This window comes from Ahaetulla prasina, chromosome 2 (assembly GCF_028640845.1).
Source record: "Ahaetulla prasina isolate Xishuangbanna chromosome 2, ASM2864084v1, whole genome shotgun sequence".
In the NCBI taxonomy this organism is placed as follows: Eukaryota; Metazoa; Chordata; class Lepidosauria; order Squamata; family Colubridae; genus Ahaetulla; species Ahaetulla prasina.
Genome location: NC_080540.1, coordinates 186,896,932 through 186,922,603, shown reverse-complemented (window position 1 = coordinate 186,922,603; position 25,672 = coordinate 186,896,932). Strand labels below are relative to the sequence as shown.

At 43.0% G+C, this 25,672-nt stretch overlaps 1 protein-coding gene across 2 annotated transcripts in view; it reads left to right on the top strand.

Annotated features, from left to right (window-relative positions):
- Positions 1-22,344, top strand: part of AICDA (activation induced cytidine deaminase) — a 45,565-nt gene extending 23,221 nt beyond the window's left edge. Inside the window, exons 2-5 of one of the 2 annotated variants that reach the window (XM_058166802.1) lie at positions 9,883-10,030; positions 17,379-17,649; positions 20,754-20,869; positions 21,142-22,344. In XM_058166802.1, the coding sequence (XP_058022785.1) occupies positions 9,883-10,030; positions 17,379-17,649; positions 20,754-20,869; positions 21,142-21,195 (589 nt within the window). In that variant the 3' untranslated portion in view covers positions 21,196-22,344. Of the gene's footprint in view, positions 1-8,443; positions 10,031-17,378; positions 17,650-20,753; positions 20,870-21,141 lie in introns of those variants that run through there. The other variant, XM_058166801.1, reaches the window with a different exon arrangement.
- The last annotated feature ends 3,328 nt before the right edge of the window (positions 22,345-25,672 follow it).

Genomic DNA, 25,672 nt, shown 5'->3' with positions numbered 1-25,672 from the left:
AATAAAGGGGGACTTTCCTTGTTTCCTACCTTTCTGCCCTGTGTGCTCTCTGTGATTTATCTGATGATGTTCCTGATGTATTGATTTACCTGACTATGTTCCTGTTTGTGTCTCTTATTACTGTAAATATATTTATTTATATAAAACTGCTGGTTCTTGTCAGCATCTCTGACTCCATTTGGACACCAGTTGCACAATTCCCTGACCAATGATCTGACAGATGGTAAATTCTTCTTTTACTGGAAGTATTTAAATGGAGGGTAGATGGCCATATGTTGGGAATGCTACAGTTGTGGATCCTCAGCCCTTATATTCTGCAGAACTTTGATTGACAGTGGAATAACTGTCTTCTATGCATTCTTTTGAGTGACTGGTGGTTGGTTTTCCTGCCAACAAATGCAGAGTGAGAGAAAAGAGGCTGATGGATTCTTCAATTTCTATATTACCATCCTGCATTATGTCTCTAGGGATGGCACTCCTCACCAGCCTTGTTCTGGAAGCACAGTAAAGCTCAGTGGGAGAGTGCAATTGTGTTGACATTCTTTTGTGCCAACTCAGAGACAGAAAGAATGTGCATTTATGCAGCCATGAGGAACACCCATTTTTCCTCTAATTTATTATCCTAATCCAGGGGTCCTCAAACTACGACCTGCTGAAGCCATCCAGCCCATGCGGGACCATGAGGCTGCCCCACCCACAATACCCTGCCCACCCACTGGCCCCCACCCTTTGGAGGAGTGCAGTCCTTACCTTCGCGAGCCCTGTGGGCTAAAACTGGAAAGTAAGGCCAAAGTTTTTAGCCAGCAGAGTGCTTCTGGGGACCAGGGAGGCCAAAAACGGGACTTGCGGAGGCCCTGGGAGGGAAAGGTGATGTCTTACACCTCAGCTTCTTAGCTCAGGCTTCCTCCATCCATCCATCCATCCCTGGATTCAGGGCAGGGATCAACCAGTGTACTCCAAGTGGGCAATCAGCCGCGGTGGCCCTGACTGGGACCTGAGGCATAGGTGTTGTGACCCAGACCCAAGTAGGTAGCAACAAATTCAGTCCATGATAAAATAATCTTTATTCAAACAGCTGGGAATTACTTCATACCCAGTGTCATTCAACTCATAGTAAAACAAAGGCCTCCCAAACACAGATTCTTCAGTTATCACAAACCTGAGTCCAATTAGGCAAACTGCCAAAGGCCCTTCCTAATAAATGTCCAGAAGTCACAAAAACACAAAGCAGAGGACGCAGCTACAACATTGTTTTCCGGCAAACTGAAACACCGGTGCTGGTCTGTTATTAAGCCTTATGGGAGGAGCCAATCATCTCTTCGCCCTACTCCCGAGTTGTCCTCTCTGCTTGAGCTGCTCTTGACTTTTGGCAGCTCTTCTCATGCATGCATTAGGAACAGGCTTCTCCAGTTCCTCTTCCTCACTATTAGTCTCTGGAGGCTCTGGAGTCTGCACCTGACTTCCCCATGGCCCTGGCCTCACCTCAGCCTCATCACTGTCCGACTCCGTTGCCAGCACCATAGACTGCTGATGGACCACGCTGCAGCATCCAGTGGGTGGGGGTCGATGTCATCTAGTCCAATCCCCTGCTCCAGCAGAAGATCCTTACAGAATCATAGAATAGCAAGATTAGAAGGGACCTTGGAGGCCATCTAGTCCAACCCCCTGCTCTTATATTGTCTGGATTATTTTGGTGCCTCTAACAGAGAGGAAAATTGCCAGAAAGGAGAAGGAGCTTACTAGGACAAGGCTGCCATGCAGAGGAAGGCAGTTCCTTGACTTATTTATTTATTTTATTTATTTATTTATTTTATTTAATTTTTATACCGCCCTTCTCCCGAAGGACTCAGGGCGGTGTACAGGCATAAATAAAACAATACAATATACAGATTAAAATACCATTTAAAAAACTTATTTAAAATAGCCTAAGATTAAAAAATTTACATACTAAAAACCCCATTTAAAATTAATAAAATTTCCCCGTAAAACTAATTTAAGCCAGCCCCGCGCGGATAAAAAGATGTGTTTTTAGTTCGCGACGAAATGTCCGAAGGTCAGGTATTTGACGTAAACCCGGGGGAAGCTCATTCCAGAGTGTGGGCGCCCCCACAGAGAAGGCCCTTCCCCTGGGGGCCGCCAGCCGGCATTGTTTGGCGGACGGCACCCTGAGAAGTCCCTCTCTATGGGAGCGTACGGGTCGGTGGGAGGCGTGTGGTAGCAGCAGGCGGTCCCGTAAGTACCCAGGTCCTAAGCCATGGAGCGCTTTAAAGGTCATAACCAACACCTTAAAGTGCACACGGAAAGCCACAGGCAGCCAGTGCAGCCTGCGCAGGATCGGTGTTACATGGGAGCTACGTAGCTCCTCTATAACCCGCAGCTGCATTCTGGACTAACTGAAGCCTCGAGCGCACTTCAAGGGAGCCCCATGTAGAGAGCATTACAGTAATCCAAGCGAGAGGTAACGAGCGCATGAGTGACCGTGCATAAGGCATCCCGATCAAGGAAGGCGCAACTGCCGGACCAGACGGACCTGGTGGAAGGCCCCTGGAGACGGCCGTCAAATGATCTTCAAACGACAGCCGATCGTCCAGGAGGACACCTAAGTTGCGCACCCTATCCTTTGGGGCCAATAACTCGCCTCCAACAGCCAGCCGCGGCTGCAGCTGACTGAATCGGGGTGCTGGCATCCACAGCCACTCCGTCTTGGAGGGATTAAGCTTGAGCCTGTTTCTCCCCATCCAGACCCGTACGGCTTCCAAGCACCGGGACAGCACTTCAACAACTTCATTGGGGTGGTCCGGGGTGGAAAAGTACAGCTGGGTGTCATCAGCGTACTGCTGGTATCTCACCCCGAAACCACTGATGATCTCACCCAACGGCTTCATGTAGATGTTGAACAGAAGGGGCGAGAGAATCGACCCCTGAGGGACCTCACAAGTGAGGCCCCTCGCGGTCGACCTCTGCCCCCCTGTCAACACCGTCTGCGACCGGTCGGAGAGATAGGAGGAGAACCACCGATAAACTCCTAATCCCCCCAACCGGCGCAGCAAGATACCATGGTCGATGGTATCGAATGCCGCTGAGAGGTCTAATAGGACCAGGGCAGAGGAATAACCCCTGTCCCGAGCCCTCCAGAGATCATCCACCAAAGCGACCAAAGCTGTTTCCGTGCTGTATCCGGGTCGGAAGCCGGACTGGAACGGGTCTAGATAGACGTCTTCATCCAGGTATTGGGGTACCTGTCGCGCCACGGCACTCTCTACAACCTTCGCAACAAAGCGAAGGTTGGAGACTTGACGATAATTACCCAAAATAGCTGGGTCCAGGGAGGGCTTCTTAAGGAGGGGTCTCACCACCGCCTCTTTCAAGGCAGCAGGGAAAACCCCTTCCAACAAAGAAGCGTTGATAATCCTCTGGAGCCAGCCTCGTGTCACCCCCTGAGTGGCCAGTACCAGCCAGGAAGGGCACGGGTCCAGTAAACATGTCGTGCCGTGAAGCCTCCCCAACAGCCTGTCCACGTCCTCGGGAGCCACAGGGTCAAACTCATCCCAAATGGACTCAACAAGACGTGCCTCCTCTCCCTTGCTTGGATCATCCCAAATTCGGTCCAGACCGTCCCTCAGCTGAGCGATTTTATCGTATAGATAACCGCTAAACTCCTCGGCTCGTCCTGCAAGGGTCATCCGCACCTCCTGATGTAGGAGAGAGCGGGTGACCAAACAGGGCGGCCGGGCGGTTATCTGCCGACGCAATGAGGGTGGAGGCGAGGAACGCCTCGCTTCCTCATTGCCACTAGGTAGGTCCTAGAATAGGACCCAACTAGTGTCCGATCAGTTTCGAGCAACTGGACCTCCAGGTGCTCTCCAGGCGCCTTCTCCGGCGTTTCATCTCCTCAGCCCCTCGGAGAACCAAGGGGCCGGTCGAGATCTACGCCGGGTCAGAGGCCGCAAAGGCGCGACACGGTCCAAGGCCCCGGCCGCGGCCTGTTCCCAGGCCACGACCAGTTCCTCAGTCGTGCCGTGGGCCAGTTCCTCAGGGAATGGCCCAAGCTCCGTCCGGAACCTCTCGGGGTCCATCAGGCGCCTGGGACGGAACCACCGTATAGGTTCCGTCTCCCTGCGGTGGTGAATGGCGGTTCGGAAGTCTAGGCGAAGGAGAAAATGATCCGACCATGACATTGGTTCCGTTACTAAATCATCTAATACCAGATCATTTAACCACTGTCCAGAGATATAAAGCAGATCCAGTGTGCCTCCCCCCATGTGCGTAGGGCCATCATTTACTCGAATCAGGTCCAAGGCCGTCATGGAAGCCAAGAACTCCCGAGCTGCCGTCGATGACGAGCCAACTGATGGCAGGTTGAAATCCCCCATGACTATAAGTCTGGGGGTCTCAACCGCCACAGCAGCAAGTACCTCCAACAGCTCAGTCAGGGCTGTGGTCACACAGCAAGGAGCCAGGTACGCGATCACCAAGCCCAACTGATTCCTATAGCCCCACCGCACATAAAGGGATTCACAACCGGCAATCTGAGGAATAGTGGTCTCCCTCGGCTCTAGATCCTCCTTGATAACAACCGCCACCCCCCCACCCCTACCTTGGACCCTCGGCTGATGAAATGCTCGGAAACCTGGAGGGCACATCTCAACAAGGGGGACCCCCCCCTCTGGGCCCAACCAGGTTTCCGTAATGCCCATAAGGTCCGCGGACTCCCCCTGAATAAGGTCGCAAATCAGGGGAGCCTTATTAACCACGGACCGGGCATTACATAACATCAGCCGAAGATCCAAGCTCTGAGGATCATGGCCACCCGAGGAACGGGTAGGGACTGAGGGGCCGGAGCACGCGATCGCTTTCAGACATCGAACACGTGCTCTCACAACTCGGTACGGCCCCTCCCCCCCCGCCATATCTGCCTCTCCCACTTACCGTACAGATCGAACATCCCTCTAAACCTGGAACGTCCTCCCCCCCTGCCTTCAGACAAGATGGAATGGTGTCGCGAACTAGCACAGGGGCTGGATCCCTCCCCGACGGGTTCTCACCCCCACCCGTCGAATCCCTCCCCCCCCTTAAAAAACCCTTATTTAAGAAACGGTTTAAAAAACCCCACAGATTCTTCTTCCTCGCATGCCACCTCTCCGGGTCCCAAGACCCCTCGTTAAGGCCGGCCCTCGATAACCCGGAGGGCCATTCCTGCGAGGCGGGGGAACCTTGCAGTCGGAGAAGGTCAGCGGACGAATATTTCATGCTAAAAGATTAAATAACAGTGGGGAAAAAAAAGGTGTTCCCTAGCCACTTGATGTTATCGTAGCCTGTGGACAAAGTCAGGACAGTCATAACCAGGGCCAAATGCCCGGTAAGGGCAATAAGTAAGATGGAAGTTTGGCTGATGGATTCCGCCATTCAGTACTGCCCATAATGGATACAGCAAAAGTTTTTGCCCGCTGGTGCCGCCCATGATCAGGTCCGAGGCCGTCCACGAGTGATGCCATAAATAAATAAATACCGGGGACAGGAAAAAAGTTTTCAGCCGCAGATGTCAAATGATGGTATATATAAGAGTCAGCTAAAATTCTAAATTCCAAAATGTCCAAAATGTCCAAGCTACCTGTGTCCAATGTCTCTGGTGCCGCTGAAAATAGTCTGGCAAAAACAATCCAGCCGCCAGCCGCTGATGATAAGTGCGGCCATAACGCAGCCAGACAATCCCAGATGTTACCATCAGATGGGTGAATCGTAGAAACAATGCTGCTGAGCCATGCCACTGAAGGATAGAGCGGCGGAACATCCAGCCGCCGATGACATGTGCGGCCGGCAGCAGCAAACCACGATCCAGCCCGGCCATTCCTAGCGAGCGCCACTCCGCGCCCCTCCAGAATGGCCGGCACCATCTCCCGTTGCCGCCGATGGTATCAGTGCCACTGCTGGTATCCAAGCCGCTGATGGTATCACTGCCGCTGGCCAGCATATCGCACCCCCCAACTGGTCGCTGCTGTCCGAGCGACCGCTTCGCCACGGAACCGCAAGCCGGCTCGTTTCCATGGGCGGCCAGCCAAAATGGCCGCCGGCAACCGTCCGCCGCTCGCCCGCCTCTCCAGCCCCGTTCCCGGCAGCCGAGGGTCTAACAAGACCCAAAGCTCTCATTTCGGCTGCCGGAAAGATGTTCTGCGGGGCGGCGGGCCCAGATAGCTTGGAAACCGCCCCGAGGCATCGCGGCTAGAAAAAACGGCGACCCACCGCCTGCATGATTCTCAGGTCGCTGCCATTTCCGCGCATGCGTAGAGAAGAAACTTATGACCACAATTGAGGCCAAAATTTTGGTTACTAAGCAACTGCGTTGTTAAGTGAGTTTCACATTTTACTCAATTCATGACATATCCTGACTCTAACAGTCATGTGCAGGCTAGGGAAGAACATCTGAAGGCGTGTGTAACTGTGGTGGGATTCAGCCAGTTCTCTCCGGATCGCATGAACCAGTAGCGGCAAGGCTCTGCCCACCTGCCCAGACATAATGTGCAACTACTAAGCATGCACAGAGGTGGCGCATGCAAGAGAAGTGAGAGAGCACATTCACATTTGTGAACTGGTAGGGAAGGTAAGTGAATCCCACCTCTAGTTCTAATGTACAGAAGTTATAGCTAAATGTGTGGCGAAAAGTGGACTCTGGGTATGTTTTTCCAAATGCAGTAAGTGAGGTTGCATGTTTGTGTGTGTACATACACATACAGTATATATAGTAGATAATGTATCTTTTTGTGCACCTATACACACTCTATACGATGTAATATGTATGTACGCATATGGTGTATATATATATAGGCCAAATGAATCCCAACACTGGTCAGAGATATCGGCTTTCTGTTGGAGCATGTAACATCTGTAATAAACTTTATTTCAGGCCTGGAAACCATACTAGACTTTAGGGTTCCAGACGCTGCCACATTTTTCCCCTGAGGGGAAGAAGGGGGGTTGAGGGGTATGGTAACATTCTTCAAGTGGTCAAGGTTGGATGGTGTTCACATCTGCAGGAGGAGTGGCGAGAAGATATTCAAATGAACTGGGAGAACGTGGGACCATGTGACTAGCAAAGGGGTTAGGGGGTGGGACTCTTGGGGTTTGTATAACTGGGAAAAGAATCCGGAAATTCAGTTTTGGAATTTCACTCATCGTGTGCCAGTTTCCTCATGCTAGTAAAGAACTCTGAAAGACAATGGCTTCTGAGTTTTTTTTATGCAGAAGAGGTTTTTCTGGAACCTTGACACTTTACTTGTCAGTTTGGGCTTTAGATGATTTTAATAAGTTGGTCTTAATGAGATGTGAATGTTGACTAAAATGAATAATTGAGAGATCCTAACCAAGGTTGTGTCACATTTTTAGCCACACAGTTGTGCAGTTTTGGCCACAGACTTTCTACATTAAAGTTAATACAGTCCTCCTCTGTATTTCCTCCTTTTATAGGTTAGAGCTGCTGTAAACTGTTTTGCTGCCTGAATGTCATTTGGGAGGCCACTCCTGAATGCATTGGCATACTTCGACTAAAACTCCATATGGAGATGTAGAAAAAGACATACAAGGATGGAATGGGCCAGAAAGCATCCTTTTAAAATAAAATTGATGGCAAAATGTGATAGAGAAACATTTAAAAACTCATGTAAGGATTGTTACCCTATGAATATTGGATATCCACAATATTGTGGATGGCTGGCTGGCTGGCTGGTTGGATGGCTGGCTGGCTGGCTGGATGGATGATGTGTCATCAAGTGCCAATGACAACCTGATTCATTAATCATGTAAGACAAAAGGGGACTAAAGAAAAAAGGTCCAAAACTTACAGGGGAACATGTTGAACTTGTCATGCCAGTATATACTAAATTAACTATAGCCCTTGATTTTCTTTTGTTTTTCTTTTATGTTAGAATAGAATAGAATAGAATTTTATTGGCCAAGTGTGATTGGATACGCAAGGAATTTGTCTTGGTGCATATGCTCTCAGTGTAGATAAAAGAAAAGATACGTTCATCAAGGTACAACATTTACAACACAAATGATGATCAATATATCAATATAAACCATAAGGATTGCCAGCAACAAAGTTACAGTCATGCAGTCATAAGTGAAAAGAGATTGGTGATGGGAACTATGAGAAGATTAATAGTAGTGCAGATTTAGTAAATAGTTTGACAGTGTTGAGGGAATTAATTGTTTAGCAGAGTGATGGCCTTCGGGAAAAAACTGTTCTTGTGTCTAGTTGTTCTGGTGTGCAGTGCTCCATAGCGTCGTTTTGAGGGTAGGAGTTGAAACAGTTTATGTCCAGGATGCGAGGGATCTGCAAATATTTTCACGGCCCTCTTCTTGATTCGTGCAGTATACAGTCCTCAATGGAAGGCAGGTTGGTAGCAATTATTTTTTCTGCATGCAATGAGAAATAAACTAAAGAGAAATCCACATAAGATTTACGAAAAAATTAAAGCGCAAATATTGCTGGTTGCAAGAGATAAAAACATTGAAATATGAGGATAAGGAAATTGTGGTTCTGAAGCAAATATCAAGAAAAGTGAAAGAGATGAGAAGAGAATATCATTTTTTGGCTAAAATACTATTCCAGGAAGGCGTGAGCTATAGATGGCTGATACCAGAAGGCTTGGTGTTTACATGGCAACAACAAAAATATAGAATAGATTCAATTGATAAACCCAAAGCTTTTTGCGCAGAATACTTCGGAGAGAAAGAAGTGGAATCAAGAACAGAACTCACATTGATTGAATTACAATTACTAGAATAGAATAGAATAGAATAGAATTTTTTATTGGCCAAGTGTGATTGGACACACAAGGAATTTGTCTTGGTGCATATGCTCTCAGTGTAGATAAAAGAAAAGATACGTTCATCAAGGTACAACATTTACAACACAAATGATGATCAATATATCAATATAAACCATAAGGATTGCCAGCAACAAAGTTACAGTCATGCAGTCATAAGTGGAAAGATATTGGTGATGGGAACTATGAGAAGATTAATAGTAGTGCAGATTTAGTAAATAGTTTGACAGTGTTGAGGGAATTAATTGTTTAGCAGAGTGATGGCCTTCGGGAAAAAACTATTCTTGTGTCTAGTTGTTCTGGTGTGAGTGCTCCATAGTGTCGTTTTGAGGGTAGGAGTTGAAACAGTTTATGTTCTGGATGTGAGGGATCTGTAAATATTTTCACGGCCCTCTTCTTGATTCGTGCAGTATACAGGTCCTCAATGGAAGGCAGGTTGGTAGCAATTATTTTTTCTGCAGTTCTAATTATCCTCTGAAGTCTGTGTCTTTCTTGTTGGGTTGCAGAACCGAACCAGACAGTTATAGAGGTGCAAATGACAGACTCAATAATTCCTCTGAAGAATTGAATCAGCAGCTCCTTGGGCAGTTTGAGCTTACTGAGTTGGCGCAGAAAGAACATTCTTTGTTGTCCTTTTTTGATGATGTTTTTGATGTTTGCTGTCCATTTTAGATCTTGCGATATGATAGAACCTAGAAATTTAAAGGTTTCTACTGTTGATACTGTGTTGTCTAGTATTGTGAGAGGTGGAAGTATGGAAGAGTTTCTCCTAAAATCTACCACCATTTCTACGGTTTTGAGTGTGTTCAGTTCCAGATTGTTTTGGTTGCACCACAAGGCTAGTCATTATTATGGTAAATTATATGCTTGGATATATAGGGTATATTCTTTTGCCTAGCACAAAATGATAATACTTTAGTTGATTATCTGCTTCTGAGTTCCTCATTTTTAATCTCATCTTTGGTCAAGTTCTTGATTTGTCCTGTGGCTCCCCCATATTGATCTTCATTTATAAATATGTGCTATTAATTTTCTTAATGTTCTTGCCTCCCTGCAGTCTTCTAATGAAGCAAAAGAAATTTATCTACCATTTCAAGAACATGAGATGGGCTAAAGGCCGTCATGAAACTTATCTTTGTTATGTAGTAAAACAGCGAAATAGTCCCACATCCTGCTCCCTCGATTTTGGATATCTGCGTAATAAGGTAAAGGGATACACATTTAGCTCCCATTGGGTCTTTTCTAGTATAGGCCTAAAAAAAGTGAAAGCAAGGGAAAAAGCTGCCTTGGATTCCATATGGTCAGGTAGCTCTGGGTTCTTGCATATTTTATTACAGTACATCATTTTCCTTATTTAAATACTAGTCTTCCTGTGAACCAGTGAAAGGACTGTGCAAAGAGAAAAGCAATGCTTCACAAAGCACAACCGAGTGAGTTCTTGAAATGCTAAAGTAGCTGTTCAAGGCAGCTATTTGTATATATGTGTGCATGCACAGACCACATCTCTGGGGCCACCAGCAAAGCATAATGACATAGATGGGTGAAGAGAGCTTTGAAAATCCTTTGGTGGATGCAATTAACATGCATTGAGGAGTGTTAACATGCTTCATGAAGCATTTATTTTGAATGCTTTGGAGACCATTGGTATTTATTTACCAATTACTTACAATTATTTTATTATTCCATGATTTTGCCAATCCATGTCACTTCCAGATTAGATAAATTACAATATTGATAATGTAGTTACGATTTTTGCATAAAAACTCCTACCCTCCTTCAGTTATTTTTGGAACTGTAATGTATCTTTAAAAGTTTTGGCGGGAAAATAGCACGTTGCTGATTGGTTGAAGCCCCCGGTTAAACTGTATATAAGGAGAGGTTTTTCCCAGCACTGGCTGCTGGGTTCACCATATAGTAAAGAGCTGTTGTCACTATCCTGGTCTCCTGCCTCGTTATTGCCCGAATCCAACACTGGCGACGAGGGTGGGATCTCGAGGCTAAGAGCGCCAGGAAAAGAGCTGAACTCACCAGGAAGACGCGAACCCAACAAAACAAGGGCGGAAAGCAGCGATGTCCGGCTACACACCGCCAGCGCCATTCGACCCAGCTAAGGAGAAATGGGGGTCATACATGGCTCGCTTCGAGTGTTTCCTCGAAGCAAACGAACTTCAAGGAGTTTCCGACAACAGGAAACGAGCCTATTTCCTGAGCCACTGCGGTCCGGAGGTTTTCGACACCGCAGAATCCCTGGCTGAGCCAACGCCGGTACAGTCGGTACCGTGGCAGACTCTGCAGACTCTGCTGAAAGCACATTTTGCACCGATGCCATCCAAGTATGTGCAACGGTTTGAATTCGGGGAGCGCAGACAGCAAGAAGGCGAGTCCATCAGTGCATACATGGCCGCACTAAGAAAAGCCTCAAAACATTGCGAGTATCGAGACTTGGACGAGGCATTGCTGGAGCAACTCATCCGAGGGGTCAGGGACATCCGTTTGCGGAGGCGGCTGCTGGCTAAAAGCAACCTAACGCTGGCAAACGCCCTGGACGAAGCCAGGGCTCACGAGATGTCCACCCAAGCAGCGGAAACCTTACAAAAGCAGGTCACACCAACGGCGGGTGCGAAATCAACCCCAGTCCACAATGAAGAGGTCCAGGCCGAATCGGACGGTGAGGAGGAAGAAGGAGTTTTCCACACTGGGAGGCCGGAAAAAGACGACCGGGGCGACTGCGCAAGTTGCGGAGGGCAACACCAACGACAACAATGCAGATTTAAAGATGCAACTTGTCGGCGATGCGAAAGGAAGGGGCACCTAGCACAGGTCTGTCGAGCTCCCCAACCTTCCCGCCAAAAATTCAAACCGGCCAATCAGAGCGCGGGAACGACGAAGCGGCCCGCGAGTGGTCAGTTTAAAAAAGGCGCGAAATTGAATCAAACTGTCGTGAGAGTGGGCCACGCATCAACACGCCTAGAAAAGAAAATCTTCACAAAAGCAAAGATTGAGGGGGTGCCGTGCCGATTGGAGGTGGACACCGGCTCATCGATCACGATTATGTCCTGGGACAACCTCGTGAGAGCCTTACCCGCCATCGCAAAGCGCAAGCTGCAACCACAAAGACTAAAAGTACAGGACTACCAGGGGAATCGCATCCCTGTTCGAGGGGTAACGTCCGTCCACGTCGAGTATGGACACTACAAGAAAACTCTGCCCATCACCATCGTCGATGGGACCCTGCCAAGCTTGTTGGGACTGGACTGGTTTCGAGCATTGGGCATGGGAGTGACCGGAATCTTCAGAAACAAAGTCGACCTCAAAGACGCACTCACGAAGGAGTTTGGGGACGTTTTCAAAGACAGCCTGGGCAAGTACAAGGGGACCCCTATATCCTTTAACTTAGACCCCCAAGTTGCCCCTATCCGTCTAAAGGCTAGGAGGGTACCGTTCGCCCTAAAGCCCAGGATTGACCGGGAACTGGACAAGCTAGTAAACTAGGGAATTCTAATGCCAGTTGACCATGCTAAGTGGGAGACCCCTATAGTCACCCCAGTCAAACCGGACGGATCGGTCCGGATTTGCGCTGACTACAAGGCAACGCTTAACAAAGCATTGCAAAAGAGTGCTTACCCCGTTCCGGTGGTACAGCACTTACTGCACTCAATGGGGCAAGGGCAAGTTTTTGCCAAGCTAGACCTGGCCCAAGCCTATCAACAGCTGCCTGTAGACAGCAGCACAGCCGAAGCGCAGACAATTGTGACTCACAAAGGGGCTTTTAAGTGTACCCGATTACAGTTTGGGGTTAGTGTGGCTCCAGGGTTATTTCAGAACCTGATGGAGCGGCTATTGCAGGGCTTGCCAGGGGTGGTACCATACTTTGACGATGTACTGGTATCCGCTGAAAACCTAGAGGAATTAGGGGCAAGGCTGCGAAAAGTTTTGGGCATTTTCCGGTCTGCCGGTCTCACGGTTAAACTAAACAAATGCCAGATCGGGGTTGAGTCTGTGGAATTCCTGGGCTACCGGATAGACAGGGAAGGGATTCACCCCACTGAAAGCAAGGTACGGGCCATCAGGAAGGCCCCGGTGCCCAAGAACAAAACGGAGTTACAGGCATTCTTGGGTCTGGTCAACTTCTATGCAGTATTCTTAAGGAATAAGGCAACAGTAGCAGAGCCGCTGCATAAATTATTAGCTAAGACGGGTGCATGGTCTTGGGGAAAGGCAGAAGCTAGGGCATTCGAAGGGGTAAAAAAATCTCCTAACGAGTGATAGCCTCCTTATCCAGTACAATGGCACACTACCTCTAGTGTTAAGCTGCGATGCATCTCCCTACGGGGTGGGGGCTGTGCTCAGCCACAGGTTACCTAATGGCACAGAAGCCCCCATTGCATACTACTCCCGAACCATGTCATCAACTGAAAGGAATTATAGCCAGCTTGATAAGGAAGCCTTGGCTATAGTCGCAGGAGTAAAGAAATTCCATGAGTATGTATTTGGTCGTGATTTTGAAATCATCACGGACCATAGACCTTTGCTAGGTCTGCTGGCAGGCGACCGCCCAACGCCCGTGGCACTTTCGCCAAGACTGACCCGATGGACTATCTTCCTGGCAGCGTATTCTTACAAATTGCTACACCGGCCAGGAAAGGATTTAGGCACGCAGACGCACTGAGCAGATGCCCGTTACCAGAGACTATTGAAGACCCCACTCCGGGGATACCAGTTCTGCTAATTGACTCTATGGACTCTGGCCCAGTCACACCCAAAGAGGTGGCTCGGGCTTCGTATAAGGACATTACAATACGAACTGTAATTGGTTGGGTACAAAGAGGGTGGCCCGCTGCGCCGGGCGAACGATTTAAAGAGTTTGTAAAGAAACGGGGGGAACTTTCGGCTCAAGGGGGGTGCCTGCTATGGGGGGATCGAGTGGTGATCCCAGAGAAATTGAGAAAAAAGGTATTGGATCTCCTGCACGAGGGGCACCCAGGGATCGTGAGGATGAAGGGGCTAGCGAGAAGTTATGTGTGGTGGCCCTTAATGGACTCGGAAATTGCTGAGAGGGTAGGGAAATGTCAGGCCTGCCAGGAATCCAGACCGCTACCCCCAACGGCTCCGGTTCGGGAATGGGAGAAACCCCAAGGGCCCTGGTCTAGGATCCACATCGATTTTGCCGGCCCCTTCCACGGCCAAACCTTCCTGGTAGTAGTCGATGCCTACTCCAAATGGCTGGAAATCATTCTCATGAGATCCATGACAGCCGAGGCCGTAATCTCAGTCCTACGGCACCTCTTTGTAACCCACGGGTTGCCCGACACGCTAGTATCTGATAACGCCCGCACCACGGCAACCCAGTTTGAGGGGTACTTGGCAGAAGATGGCATCCGGCATGTCCTCTCGGCGCCTTTCCACCCTGCGACGAATGGCCTTGCAGAACGTTCCATCCGGAGCGCAAAAGAGGCATTGTCCAGAATCAAGCCAGGCGACTGGCAAACAAAAATCGATACCTTCCTGGCCGTCCAACACAGAACCCCCTGTGTCACAACTGGCAGAAGCCCAGCAGAGTTATTAATGGGTCGGAAATTCAGGTGCCCACTAGACCGTTTAAATCCGAACTACACACCAGACGGTTACAAGGGGGCACTCGATAAAACAAGAGGGATGGCAATAGGCGACCGAGTGTGGGCACACAACTATAGCGAAGGCCCGACCTGGTTAGCAGGAACAATCCTAGAAATAACAGGACCCAAATCATATTTAGTGGAGATAAAGGATGGCCGGGTATGGAAGCGCCACATAGACCAAATAAGAAAACGCATAACCGAACAATCCGAATTAGACGAAACAGGCCCTGACTATACAATGTTTGAATCCACAGCTGACTCAAACCCGGGGCAAACGCGGGACTTATCTGACTTCCAGGAGGTCCAGCGACGCCAACAGGTTCCGTCAGAAAACAGCAGGGACGACTCTGCAAATAATCCAGGGCCGGATGGCCTAGAGGAGGAGCTGAGAGGAACAGACAGTCCCTCCGGTCAGCTCGACTCACTCCCAGAGAATGAATTGCGCAGGTCCGAAAGAGTCAGGAGACGCCCAGTCTACTTGCGTGATTACGTTGAAAAATAATATGTAAATTTTTATGTAAATAGTGGTAAAGTGTTTTCTGGGAGGGAAGGAGTGTAATGTATCTTTAAAAGTTTTGGCGGGAAAATAGCACGTTGCTGATTGGTTGAAGCCCCCGGTTAAACTGTATATAAGGAGAGGTTTTTCCCAGCACTGGCTGCTGGGTTCACCATATAGTAAAGAGCTGTTGTCACTATCCTGGTCTCCTGCCTCGTTATTGCCCGAATCCAACAGGAACATTGGAGAGAATGATTATTTCCTGAGCCAACATTGCCCAGTCTTTGGAAAAAAAGTGAAGCTGGTTCTAGAAACAGTCTGCTTTCCTCTCCAATGTTTCCAGATGACACTTTCATTTGTGTAATAGGTTTCCATTAACCAATTAAAATGTTTTCCTTAATCCACTTTGGAAAGATAGAGAACAGATTTCATTATAGTCTTCTCATGAGTTCCCTCATTTTTCAAAAGTCTGAAATAGATTTTAACATTTTATTTCAATAGCAAAGACAGCCTAAAAAGAAGGAAGGCAAAAATTTGAAGTTCTGTTACATAGAACTTGGTGGCAGATACCTAAAGATTGTAGAAGCAAATAACGATGGTGAAAGAAAGAGAAAGATGGTGAAAGAAAGAGAAAGAAAAAGAAAGAGAATCTGCAGGACCTATTTCACAGACAAAAGCCAGGAAAAGCTCCAGGCCCAGACAAGATGCACTTCCTTTTCTGTGATCACTAGGGGTTGTGAACCCAATGAAATGGGGTCAGTTGTAGGAGGCTTGGCTGTTGTTGGTGTGTCTGAGATGGGGGTTGTGGAGATAGGTGGCTGTAGTTTCCTTTCAAACCTGCAGTAAAACTCATTCAGGTCATCTGCCAGTTGTTGATTACCTTCAGCCTGGGAAGGAGGTTTGCCATAGCCGGTGATATTTTTAAGAGTTTTCCACACATTTGCTGGTTCATTTGCTGAAAACTGATTCTTTAGCTTTTCAGAGTAGCTTATTTTTGCTACTCTGATCTCCCTTGTTAGTGCATTTCTGGCCTGATTGTACAGCATTTTATCACCTTTTCTGTAGGCTTCCTCTTTGGAATGTCGTAGCTGCTTAAGTTTAGGTGTGAACCAAGGTTTGTGGTTACTGTATATTTGCAAGTTCCTTGTAGGTACACATAGGTCTTCACAGAAGCTGGCATATGATGTTAAAGTATCTGTGAGTTCATCCAGGTCTGCAGAGGTATCTTCAAAAATATTCCAATCAGTGCAGTCAAAGCATGCCTGCAGCTTTAATTTTGCCTCCTCCGTCCAGGTCTTCACTGATTTAATTGTTGGTTTTGTGGTTTTGCCTGTAAGCAGGTACAAGGTGAATCATGCAATGATCAGAGAATGATCAGAGAATGATCAGAAGAAGATCAGTACCTCTTTTCTCTCCTTGCAGAATACAGAGTAATGGATTTAAATTACAGAAATCCAGATTCAAACTGAATATTAAGAGTAGAAAAAAATATCCCCAATAAATGTCATAAGACCAATAGACAAAAGATCTATCTTTGGCTACACTCAGTTTTAGTTTTCCTTAAAATTACCTTAACATTGCCTATTTGACCTCATTCATAGCTTCTAAAGAGTCTATCTTTTTCCTGCTATCAAAAACCTATTGAGAGAAAAATGAAATAGCTGCCTTTTAATTGATAATTCTAGGAATTATTGTGTCTGGAAGGATCTCAATGCCAGCAAGATCAGTGTAATGGGACTAGTTGCATGATGTATAAAAACAAGACAGATAACTTAAAAAGGTTAAAAGAAGGTCAGGAACTTAAATCATATATATGCAGAAACCTTATTTGAAATAACTTCCTGATTAATTTATCACCCCAAAAGTGCACCTTCATCACCCATTATTTTATTTTCTCTGCCAATTATCTAAATATCTTTCCAATATTGTCAGCTAAGGATCAGTAATATAATTTATCAATGACAAAACAATACATGGAGTGTGTTAAATTAAAATCTGTTGTCCACTCAGAAATATTATACATTTAACTGTGATAGATAGATAGATAGATAGATAGATAGATAGATAGATAGATGATAGATAGATAGATAGATAGATAGATAGATAGATAGATAGATAGATAGATAGATAGATAGATAGATAGATTGATTGATTGATTGATTGATTCTTTGGGTTGATATTATTTTCATGTACAAAGGAGGAAAGCAATCAGATATATAACTTTTCACTAGCAATTTGACATGATGTCATCTAAGAAAATGTGTTACTCCTGATCATACAATTTTTATTTGTAGATTGAGCAACTCAATCCTGATCTGTAGATTGAGCAATTGACTGATCGAGATTGAGGCTATTAAAAACAATATCCTATTTTTTATAGTCTCTGCCTTTCATTGTATGATGGTCATATCCCAGTTTTTCTATACCATTGCTATTTAGTCAGGTTGCCATGTTGAAGTTCTCTTCCTGCGTTATATTTCCACTTGGGATCTGGATCCAAGGCACTGCTATCGTATTACTTGGTTCACCTCCTGGAGCCCATGTTACGATTGTGCCCGGCATGTGGCTGACTTCTTGTGTGCATATCCTAACCTGACGCTGCGAATTTTTGCTGCCCGTTTGTACTTCTGTGAGGAGCGCAATGCTGAGCCTGAAGGGTTGAGACGTCTACATCGTGCAGGAGCTCAGATTGCCATCATGACATTCAAAGGTAAGATATTGCAGAATGATGGCATCCAGAATAATAAATAATTGTGATTGCAAAATATAGCCAACACTTTAAAGCAGACATGTCCAGCCCATAGGCTATGAACCACATTATATTACCTATACATTAACTATGTTATATATATATATTATATGAGGCCCAGGACAATTCATCTTCACTTAATGCTGTCCTGGCAAACTGAAAAGATTGGACCACCTATGCTGTCAAGGAAGAGTCAGCATTATGGCATCTATGATAATTCCTTACAAAATCCATGGAACTGTAAAATTAAAAACTAAAATAATTGAAAATTGTTGTAGAATTAAAAAATGACTTCTCGTAAAATTTTGTCTATTTGACTGCAATCTCATGAAATTTCAAAAGCAAGGACAAAATTTCAAGAGCTTTCAGAAGCAAAACTACTATGATACTACAAGATTTTGGAAATACTGTACCTTGTCAACAATTTTTACATTTATTTGTTTTTCCTTTTTTGTGCGATGTTCATATCATTATTTAAACTTACATGATGTTTCCCAATACCTGCTAAGGCACCTGGGATCTTATTTAATTTCTGATACACAGTTGTACCACTCTTCCTACTCCAAAGAGAACTGGTGCTCTATAAGTATTATTAATGGTGCCTCCCAAACACATACCGAATATCACACAGTATCCATTTATGGAATAAACACATTCCATACATCATTGTGTTGTAAATGTAGATATATGTAAAGTTTGAAAGGGGATGTAATCCATCTGGTCCTGGTGATTTGAATTCATTTAGAGTAGTGGATAAGTCTTTTCTTATTGTTGTCTTGCCTATTTTGATTTATATTCTAATCTGTCTTTTACAGTGTTGCTTTTATTAGATTGGACTGTTTTTTTTTTCTTTTGTTTAAAGACAGATGCAAAGAATAAGCAGGTTTTTCTCTCCCTGCTATGCGTCATCTTCTTGCCACCTTCTCCCTTTAATGGACCAATAGTTCCCTTGTTTTTTCTTTTTGACATGTTAAAAGAAACTTGGTTGGGCTGTATTATCTTTTTCCATGAAAACAGATACAAAGAATGAACTTAGCAGCTCTGATTTCTCTCTATAGCCCATTACTTACTTACCATCTTCTCTCATTAGTGGACTGATCATTTCTTTGACTTTTTAAATTGTTTCTTATATGTTGAAAGAAACTTTTATTATTTTTTATATTTCTTGCAAGTCTTAGTTCATTCTGAGCTTTAATTATTAGATTTCCTCACTTCATCTTTGCAGATTCAGGATACTTGCTGGTATTCTGCTTAATTATTTGTCCCTCTTTCCTTTTTTTTATACTTGTCCTTTTCGTCTATCAGTTTAACTAGAGTATTAATCTATGCTGGTTTTATCTGGGGGGGGGGGTGTCTCTTATTTTTCTTTCTTGGTGATATTGGGCTGGACTGGGCTTTTATAATTTCATATTTCAGAGTTTCCCAAGCTTCTAGAATTGTTTTCTTTGAGATTTCCATCCATGGAATCGTTCCTGAGCTGTAAGTTTGTTGAAATCAGCTTTCTTAAAGTCCAAGTACACTACTTAGTTCTATTACTTGTGACTGAAATGTGGTTCTATTGGTTCTATTACTTGTGACTGAAATGTGTTGAATTTCAATATGACATGGTCACCCTCTCCCAAAGTTCCCATAACTTCAACCCCTATTATCATTTCATCTCTGTTAGTAAGAATAAAGTCCAGTATAGCTGACCTTCCAGTTCCCTCCTCTATCCTTTGGGTGACAGTGTTGTCTGCAAGGTTTGTCAGGTACCTGTTTGAGTTCCCATTTGGTGCAGAGTTTGTCTCCCAGTTGATGTCAGGGTAGTTAGAGTGCCCCAATACTATTGCAGTGTGCCTCTGGCACACCTTAGCTAACTTATTAGCAAAAAGTTCATCTATTGCCTGTTTCATTGGATAGTCTGTGTACTGCTCCCAGGCATCTCTGGCTCCACTGGGAACAGGCAGTTAAACTCTAGCAAACAGGCTTTCATACAGATCAAGTTTATTTTTGGGTATCCTCAAATCATAGACTTACAATCAAGATGAGATTCATCCATATATTCATAATCTGTCCCATTTCCTAGTGTAAAAGGACGGTAGATCTGTCCCTCTGTTCAGAAAGCATGTTTCTCTCCTCCATGGCAATTTGTTCTACACCCAGGCAGAGAGCCTCAGTGGCCAATCAGACACACAGATGTGGTCACATGTTATGGACTACATTTCCCATAATGCAATCTCTGTCTACCACAATGCAATCTCTTAAGGACACAGCTCCTATTTCTTAGATAACTAAGATAACTTAGATAACCTAGACAGCACAGTCTGTAACATACATCTATGGCAGTGTCATTTCTGTTTCCTTCTATAATAACCCAAATGGATGCAAGGTTTTCATCTTTGTTTTTTTGCATTTCTGTACAGGTATAGTGATTTTTTTTTACAGATAATGCAATTCACTTCCTTTTGTGTTAGGTCTGTTTCTGTTGAACAGTTTAAATTCTTCTAGCAATATGTTCCAAACATGGGTTTCATTCCACCAAGTTTCAGTAATGGCAACAATGTCATTCTTGCCCCCATGTACAAAGATTTCTAATTGGCTTTGTTTGTTCCTCATACTTTGAGCATTAATGTATTGGAGTCCTGTTTTGCTGACCCTGTGTTTGCTTCGTACATCTCTTGTTTTTTATCTTTGTTCCCCTTCTTTCTTGATTGATTGCCATCAGGTTTATGCTTGGGATTAGGTCTTGAAAATTGTTCTCCTTCCAATTAATGTAATTTAGTTTAATCCATTTAGGGAATATTTGCATTATGACCTTGAAGCAAAATAAACTAATTATACTCAGTATGATTATATATTCAGATGAATATAAAGGCTGTACAAATCCTTCAAAATATTAGCACAGGGAGACAGATGGGAACAACTTCTAAAAGAGTCAAGTGAGCCAGTGAAGACAGAGTTGCTTTATTTTAAAAGAGATGATTTATATATACTCCCATGAATTCTCAAAGCAACTCTTTCAAAAGATTTGCACAGCCTTAGGAGATATCAAACTGAATTTGAATGTTTTATGACTTTCTTATCAGACTATTTCTACTGCTGGAACACCTTTGTGGAAAACCGCAAAAAAACCTTCAAAGCCTGGGAAGGACTTCATGAAAATTCTGTGCGTCTTACCAGACAACTCCGGCGTATCCTTTTGGTGAGCATTTATTTCTCTCATTGAGCTTCCTTCTTCTTCTTTGCTGCTCTTCTCTCACTTGTCATTCCTTACTTCTCCTCAGTGTAAGCAGAATCACTGCCCTCTATTTGCTCTTCTCTTCTGTTGCCTTAATTTCTCATTCATACCCTTCCCTCCACTTCCCAGTTTTTCCTACATTTTCTTAGTATTTTCTTTATTACTATCCTTATTTGTTATTTTGCCTCATATTCTCACAATTGCTTTTGGATCACTTATTTCTCCTTGATTCACAGCCTCTTTATGAAATTGATGACCTGAGAGATGCTTTCCAAACCCTTGGACTTTAAATTCCTGCTTGGGGAGAAATGAAGATGAAAAGATGCCAACATGTTTTGCGACATTCTTCAACATCCAACTTTTTCTCCCACTTCTTTCTCCCAGAATCTTTCCTAGAATCTTTCCTAAGTATCAAATTCTGAAAAAAGCATATTTAAGAAAAAAATGGCAAGGTCTTTTGAATGATCTCCTTTTGCCTACTTGGACTGGGGCTTGTTGTACTCTGTCCTCCATGGGAAGAAGTCAATCCAATCAAACTGTCCAAGGCATGTGGCCACATTTATTATTACTATCACAAAGGTCAGCCAGATAAATGGATAATTTAGGAAGATAGCTGTTTGTACTAAACAAAAGGCTCTAATTAAATCTCCTAGAATGAATGATAGATGTGAAGGTCAAATATTAAACTTTTAAAATTGCCAAGGTATTTAGCATCCCACAAAAAACTCTGAGTTTACATTGAAGAAAAGATGAAAATTTAATCTTGATGCCTTAACACTGCATAGAAACTAATACATTTCACCATATTGTTACTAGTAGAGGCCCACTGTAAATCTGGAAGGCACTGCTGCTTTGACACTGGATTTGTGCTTGGTCTTCATTGTGTCATGACTGTAAGACAAACTCTTGCAAGAAAGTATTTTCAAAGATACACCACAAGAGCCTTATACTTTGGATTAAGTACATTAAATATGTATAATGTGTTAAGTTAGATGTAGATTTTTTCATGCTGTTTTTTCAATAAGAACTAAAAAATAGCAACTCTTTTTCCCATGTCTTACAACATTTACAATAATGTTATCAAATTGATTAAGCAAAGTAATACAAAATCTCTTAACTAAATAAGGACTTTTGACAACAAGGAAGTTATCAATCATCTTCAAATAATAATTGTCCAGATTCTAGGGGCTCCTCAATAATGAACACCAGCTCATCGGCAAATGCTTTGACTTTGTATTCCTGTGATTTAATTTTTAATCCTTTGATTTCGGAATTTTCTCTAAAATTAATATTTGACATTAATATTTCTATGGATAGAATGAATAATAGGGGGGACCGAGGGCATCCCTGTCGTACTCCTTCTTCTATATTAAAGCTTTCCATATATTCACCATTTATAATTATTTTTGCTCTCTGTGGAATAAATTGCTCTAATCATTTCTATGAAGTTTTTTCCCCAGTTCATTTCTATTAATTGGTTGATCATAAAGTCCCAGTTCAGGTTGTCGAAAGCTTTCTGCGCATCTAAGAATATCAGAGCTACTTATCAGGGTGGGCTTCATAATATTGAAGTACATTTATGATGGTTTTCATATTATTTTTGATATATCTATTGGGCAAAAAACCATTTTGGTTTGATTTAATTATTTTGTTTAATATACCTTTAATCCTTTCTGCTACTATGGCCATAAATATCTTGTAATCAGCACTTAACAGCGAGATCAGCCTATAGTTCTGAATCTTATGTTTTTCGGTATTACTTTTGGGAATAAGTGTTATTAAAGCTTCCATCCAGGATTTTGGTATCTTTGCATTCTCTAATATTTTATTATATGTTTGTAATAATAATTTATCTAATAATTCTTGAAATTCCCTATAAAATTTAGCCGGGATTCCATCTGAGCCTGGAGTTTTGTTATTTTTTTTGTTTTTGTATTGCCCTTTTCAACTCAGCTGTCGTTATTTTCCCATTTAATGTTTCTTTAGTTAAGTCTGGTATAGTTGGGTGTCTTCTCTCTCTTAAATATCTCTTAACATCATTTACATCTATTTTTTCTTGTCTATACAGGGCTTGAAAGTAATTTGTTACTATGGTTTTTATTTTGTCTTTCTGAAAGTGTACTGTCCCTTCTTCATCTTCTAAATTTCGTATTAATTTCTTTTCCTTTCCTTTTTTTAATTTGTGAGCAAGCCATGTATCTGGTTTGTTGGCATTTTCGAAATAGTTTTGTCTGACTGCTCTAAACTTTTGTGCCACTTCTCCCTGTGTGATTAGATTTAATTTGTGTTTGGTAATTTCTTTCTGTTCTTTAATTTCCTGATTTAAGGGTTGTTCTTGTAATTTAAGTTCTAATTCTCCCAGTTTTTCCTGAAGGTCTGTATATTGCTTCTTTTTATTTTTATTTCTTCGGGCTATATATGCAATCGATATACCCCTCGTGTATGCTTTTAGTGTGTCCCATAGGTTTTGGGTGGTAGTTTATTCATTCCAATGTTCTTTTAAAAATAATTCTAGCTCTTTTTTTACGTATGTAATATAATGTTTTTCCTTAATCAACCTCTGGCTCATGGTCCATCTGTCTTTCTTTTTTATTTCTCCTTTCCATTTAATTTTTATTGGGCTGTGGTCCACCCAGATGTTTATTGCAATTTCTATTTCCAATATTTCTTTTGCTGTTTCTGGATCCATCCATGCCATGTCTATTCTGGACCCCGATTGGTGGGGATTGGAGAAGAAAGTATATTGGGTCTTTTGTGGGTTATTTTCTCTCCATGTATCTTTTAAATTTAATTCTTGGACCATATCAAAAAATACCGTTGGTAGGGTTTTCCTATCATGATTCTTTTTTGTTCCTGTTTTATAGTCTTTTTTGGGGTCTACCACTTCGTTGAAGTCTCCCAGTATACAAATATTATTAAATTTTAGTGTTGGTAATTGTTTGTATAATATATGCTATAATATTGCTATAATATTCTTTTTGTCTTATATTTGGTGCATATATAATTGCAATGACTATTCGTTTTTGTTTTATATAATTTTTTATCAGTAATGTCCTTCCCTCTTTGTCTGTGAACAATTGTTTAGGCCTTAGCCATTCCTTTATGTATGCTGCTATTCCCTGTTTTTTGGATTCAGCTAATGATGTAAATAACTTTCCTAACTTGGGGGCTTCCAAAATACAACTTTTTTACTTTTGTATGTGCACTTCCTATAGGAATTTTTGTAACTTAGTTATTGTCTGTCTTTTTTTTATGGGTAAATTTAATCCGTTTATATTAACTGAAAACAAATTCACCTCTTTTTCCATCTTGCTACTTATTAGTCAGTCCTGCTTCTCTTATCTCCTTTTGGTGTCTCATCTGTACTCCTTCTCTTTCTTGTGGTCCCTGTTTTGTTGCCTCTCTCAATTCTTGGTCTGTTTTGTTTTCCTCTGTCAGGTGTTCCTCTTGGCTCTTTGATTCAAGTTCCTCCCTGCTGTCCAATTCTTTTTCAAAACATTGTTCATAGAACTCCTGGGCTTTGTCGACCGTGTCTACTCTTATTTTTTTTCCTGCCAAAATATTAACATGCCTTCAGGGACTAACCAACGAAACGTAATTCTTTGTTTTATTAATTTTGAGGAGAGGAACTGATAATTCCTTCTTTTATCTCAAACCCTTTTTGGTAGTTGTTTTAGTATAATAATTTCCTTTCCCTTATAGATTATTTGTTCTTCTCTTGCTCTTCTATAAATTTCATCCCATACGGATTTTTTTGTAAACCTTACATGAACTTCACGAGGGAGTCTGTGTCATCGCACATAGTTGGTATGTACACGATATGCTTCGTCAATATTATTTTGGATTTCCAGTTTTTCATTTGCAGCGACTCCACCAACACTTCCATCATGAGGTTACGCAGGTCTTCTTCTTTATTTTATTTTTTATGTTCTGGAATCTTAAGTAGAAAGAAGATCTCTCTAACTCTAAATGGATTATTGTCTTTTCCATCTATTAATAGTTTATTGCTATTAATTTCTTCGCTGTATCTTCCAGCTTCTTTTTGGTTTGTTCTGTTCTTGCCTCTGTCTGTTTAATTCTTTGCTTGTTTTCTGCTATTGTTTCTTGAATTGTTCCCAACTTATTATCCAATTTTTTAACCTTTCCTTTCATTTCTTTATGATTGTTAGTCACAGACTCCTGGGTTTTCATCATTACTTCCTGAATCATGTTTAATGTGATTTATTTATTTTATTTTTATTTATTTATTTATTTTTGTCACACAGTATATATAAGCATAAGCATGTAATAACTATACAATATATAAGCATATATATATAAGTATGAGTATGTAATAACTATATTAATTGAATATAATGAAAGGAAACAATAGGATAGGAATGGTAGGCATGCTTGTGCTCTTATGCACGCCCCTTACAGACCTCTTAGAAATGGGTTGAGGTCAATAGTAGACAGTTTTTGGTTGAAACTTTGGGGATTTTGGGAAGAGACCACAGAGTCAGGTAGTTTATTCCAAGCATTAACAACTCTGTTGCTGAAGTCATATTTTCTGCAATCAAGATTGGAGCGGTTAACATTAAGCTTAAATCTATTGTGTGGTCGTGTATTGTTGCAATTGAAGCTGAAGTAGTTTTCGACAGGAAGGACATTGTAATAGATGATTTTATGAGTTAAACTCAGATCATGTCGAAGACAGTGTAGTTCTAAATTTTCTAAGCCCAGGATTTCAAGTCTGGTGGCATAAGGTATTTTGTTGTATTCAGAGGA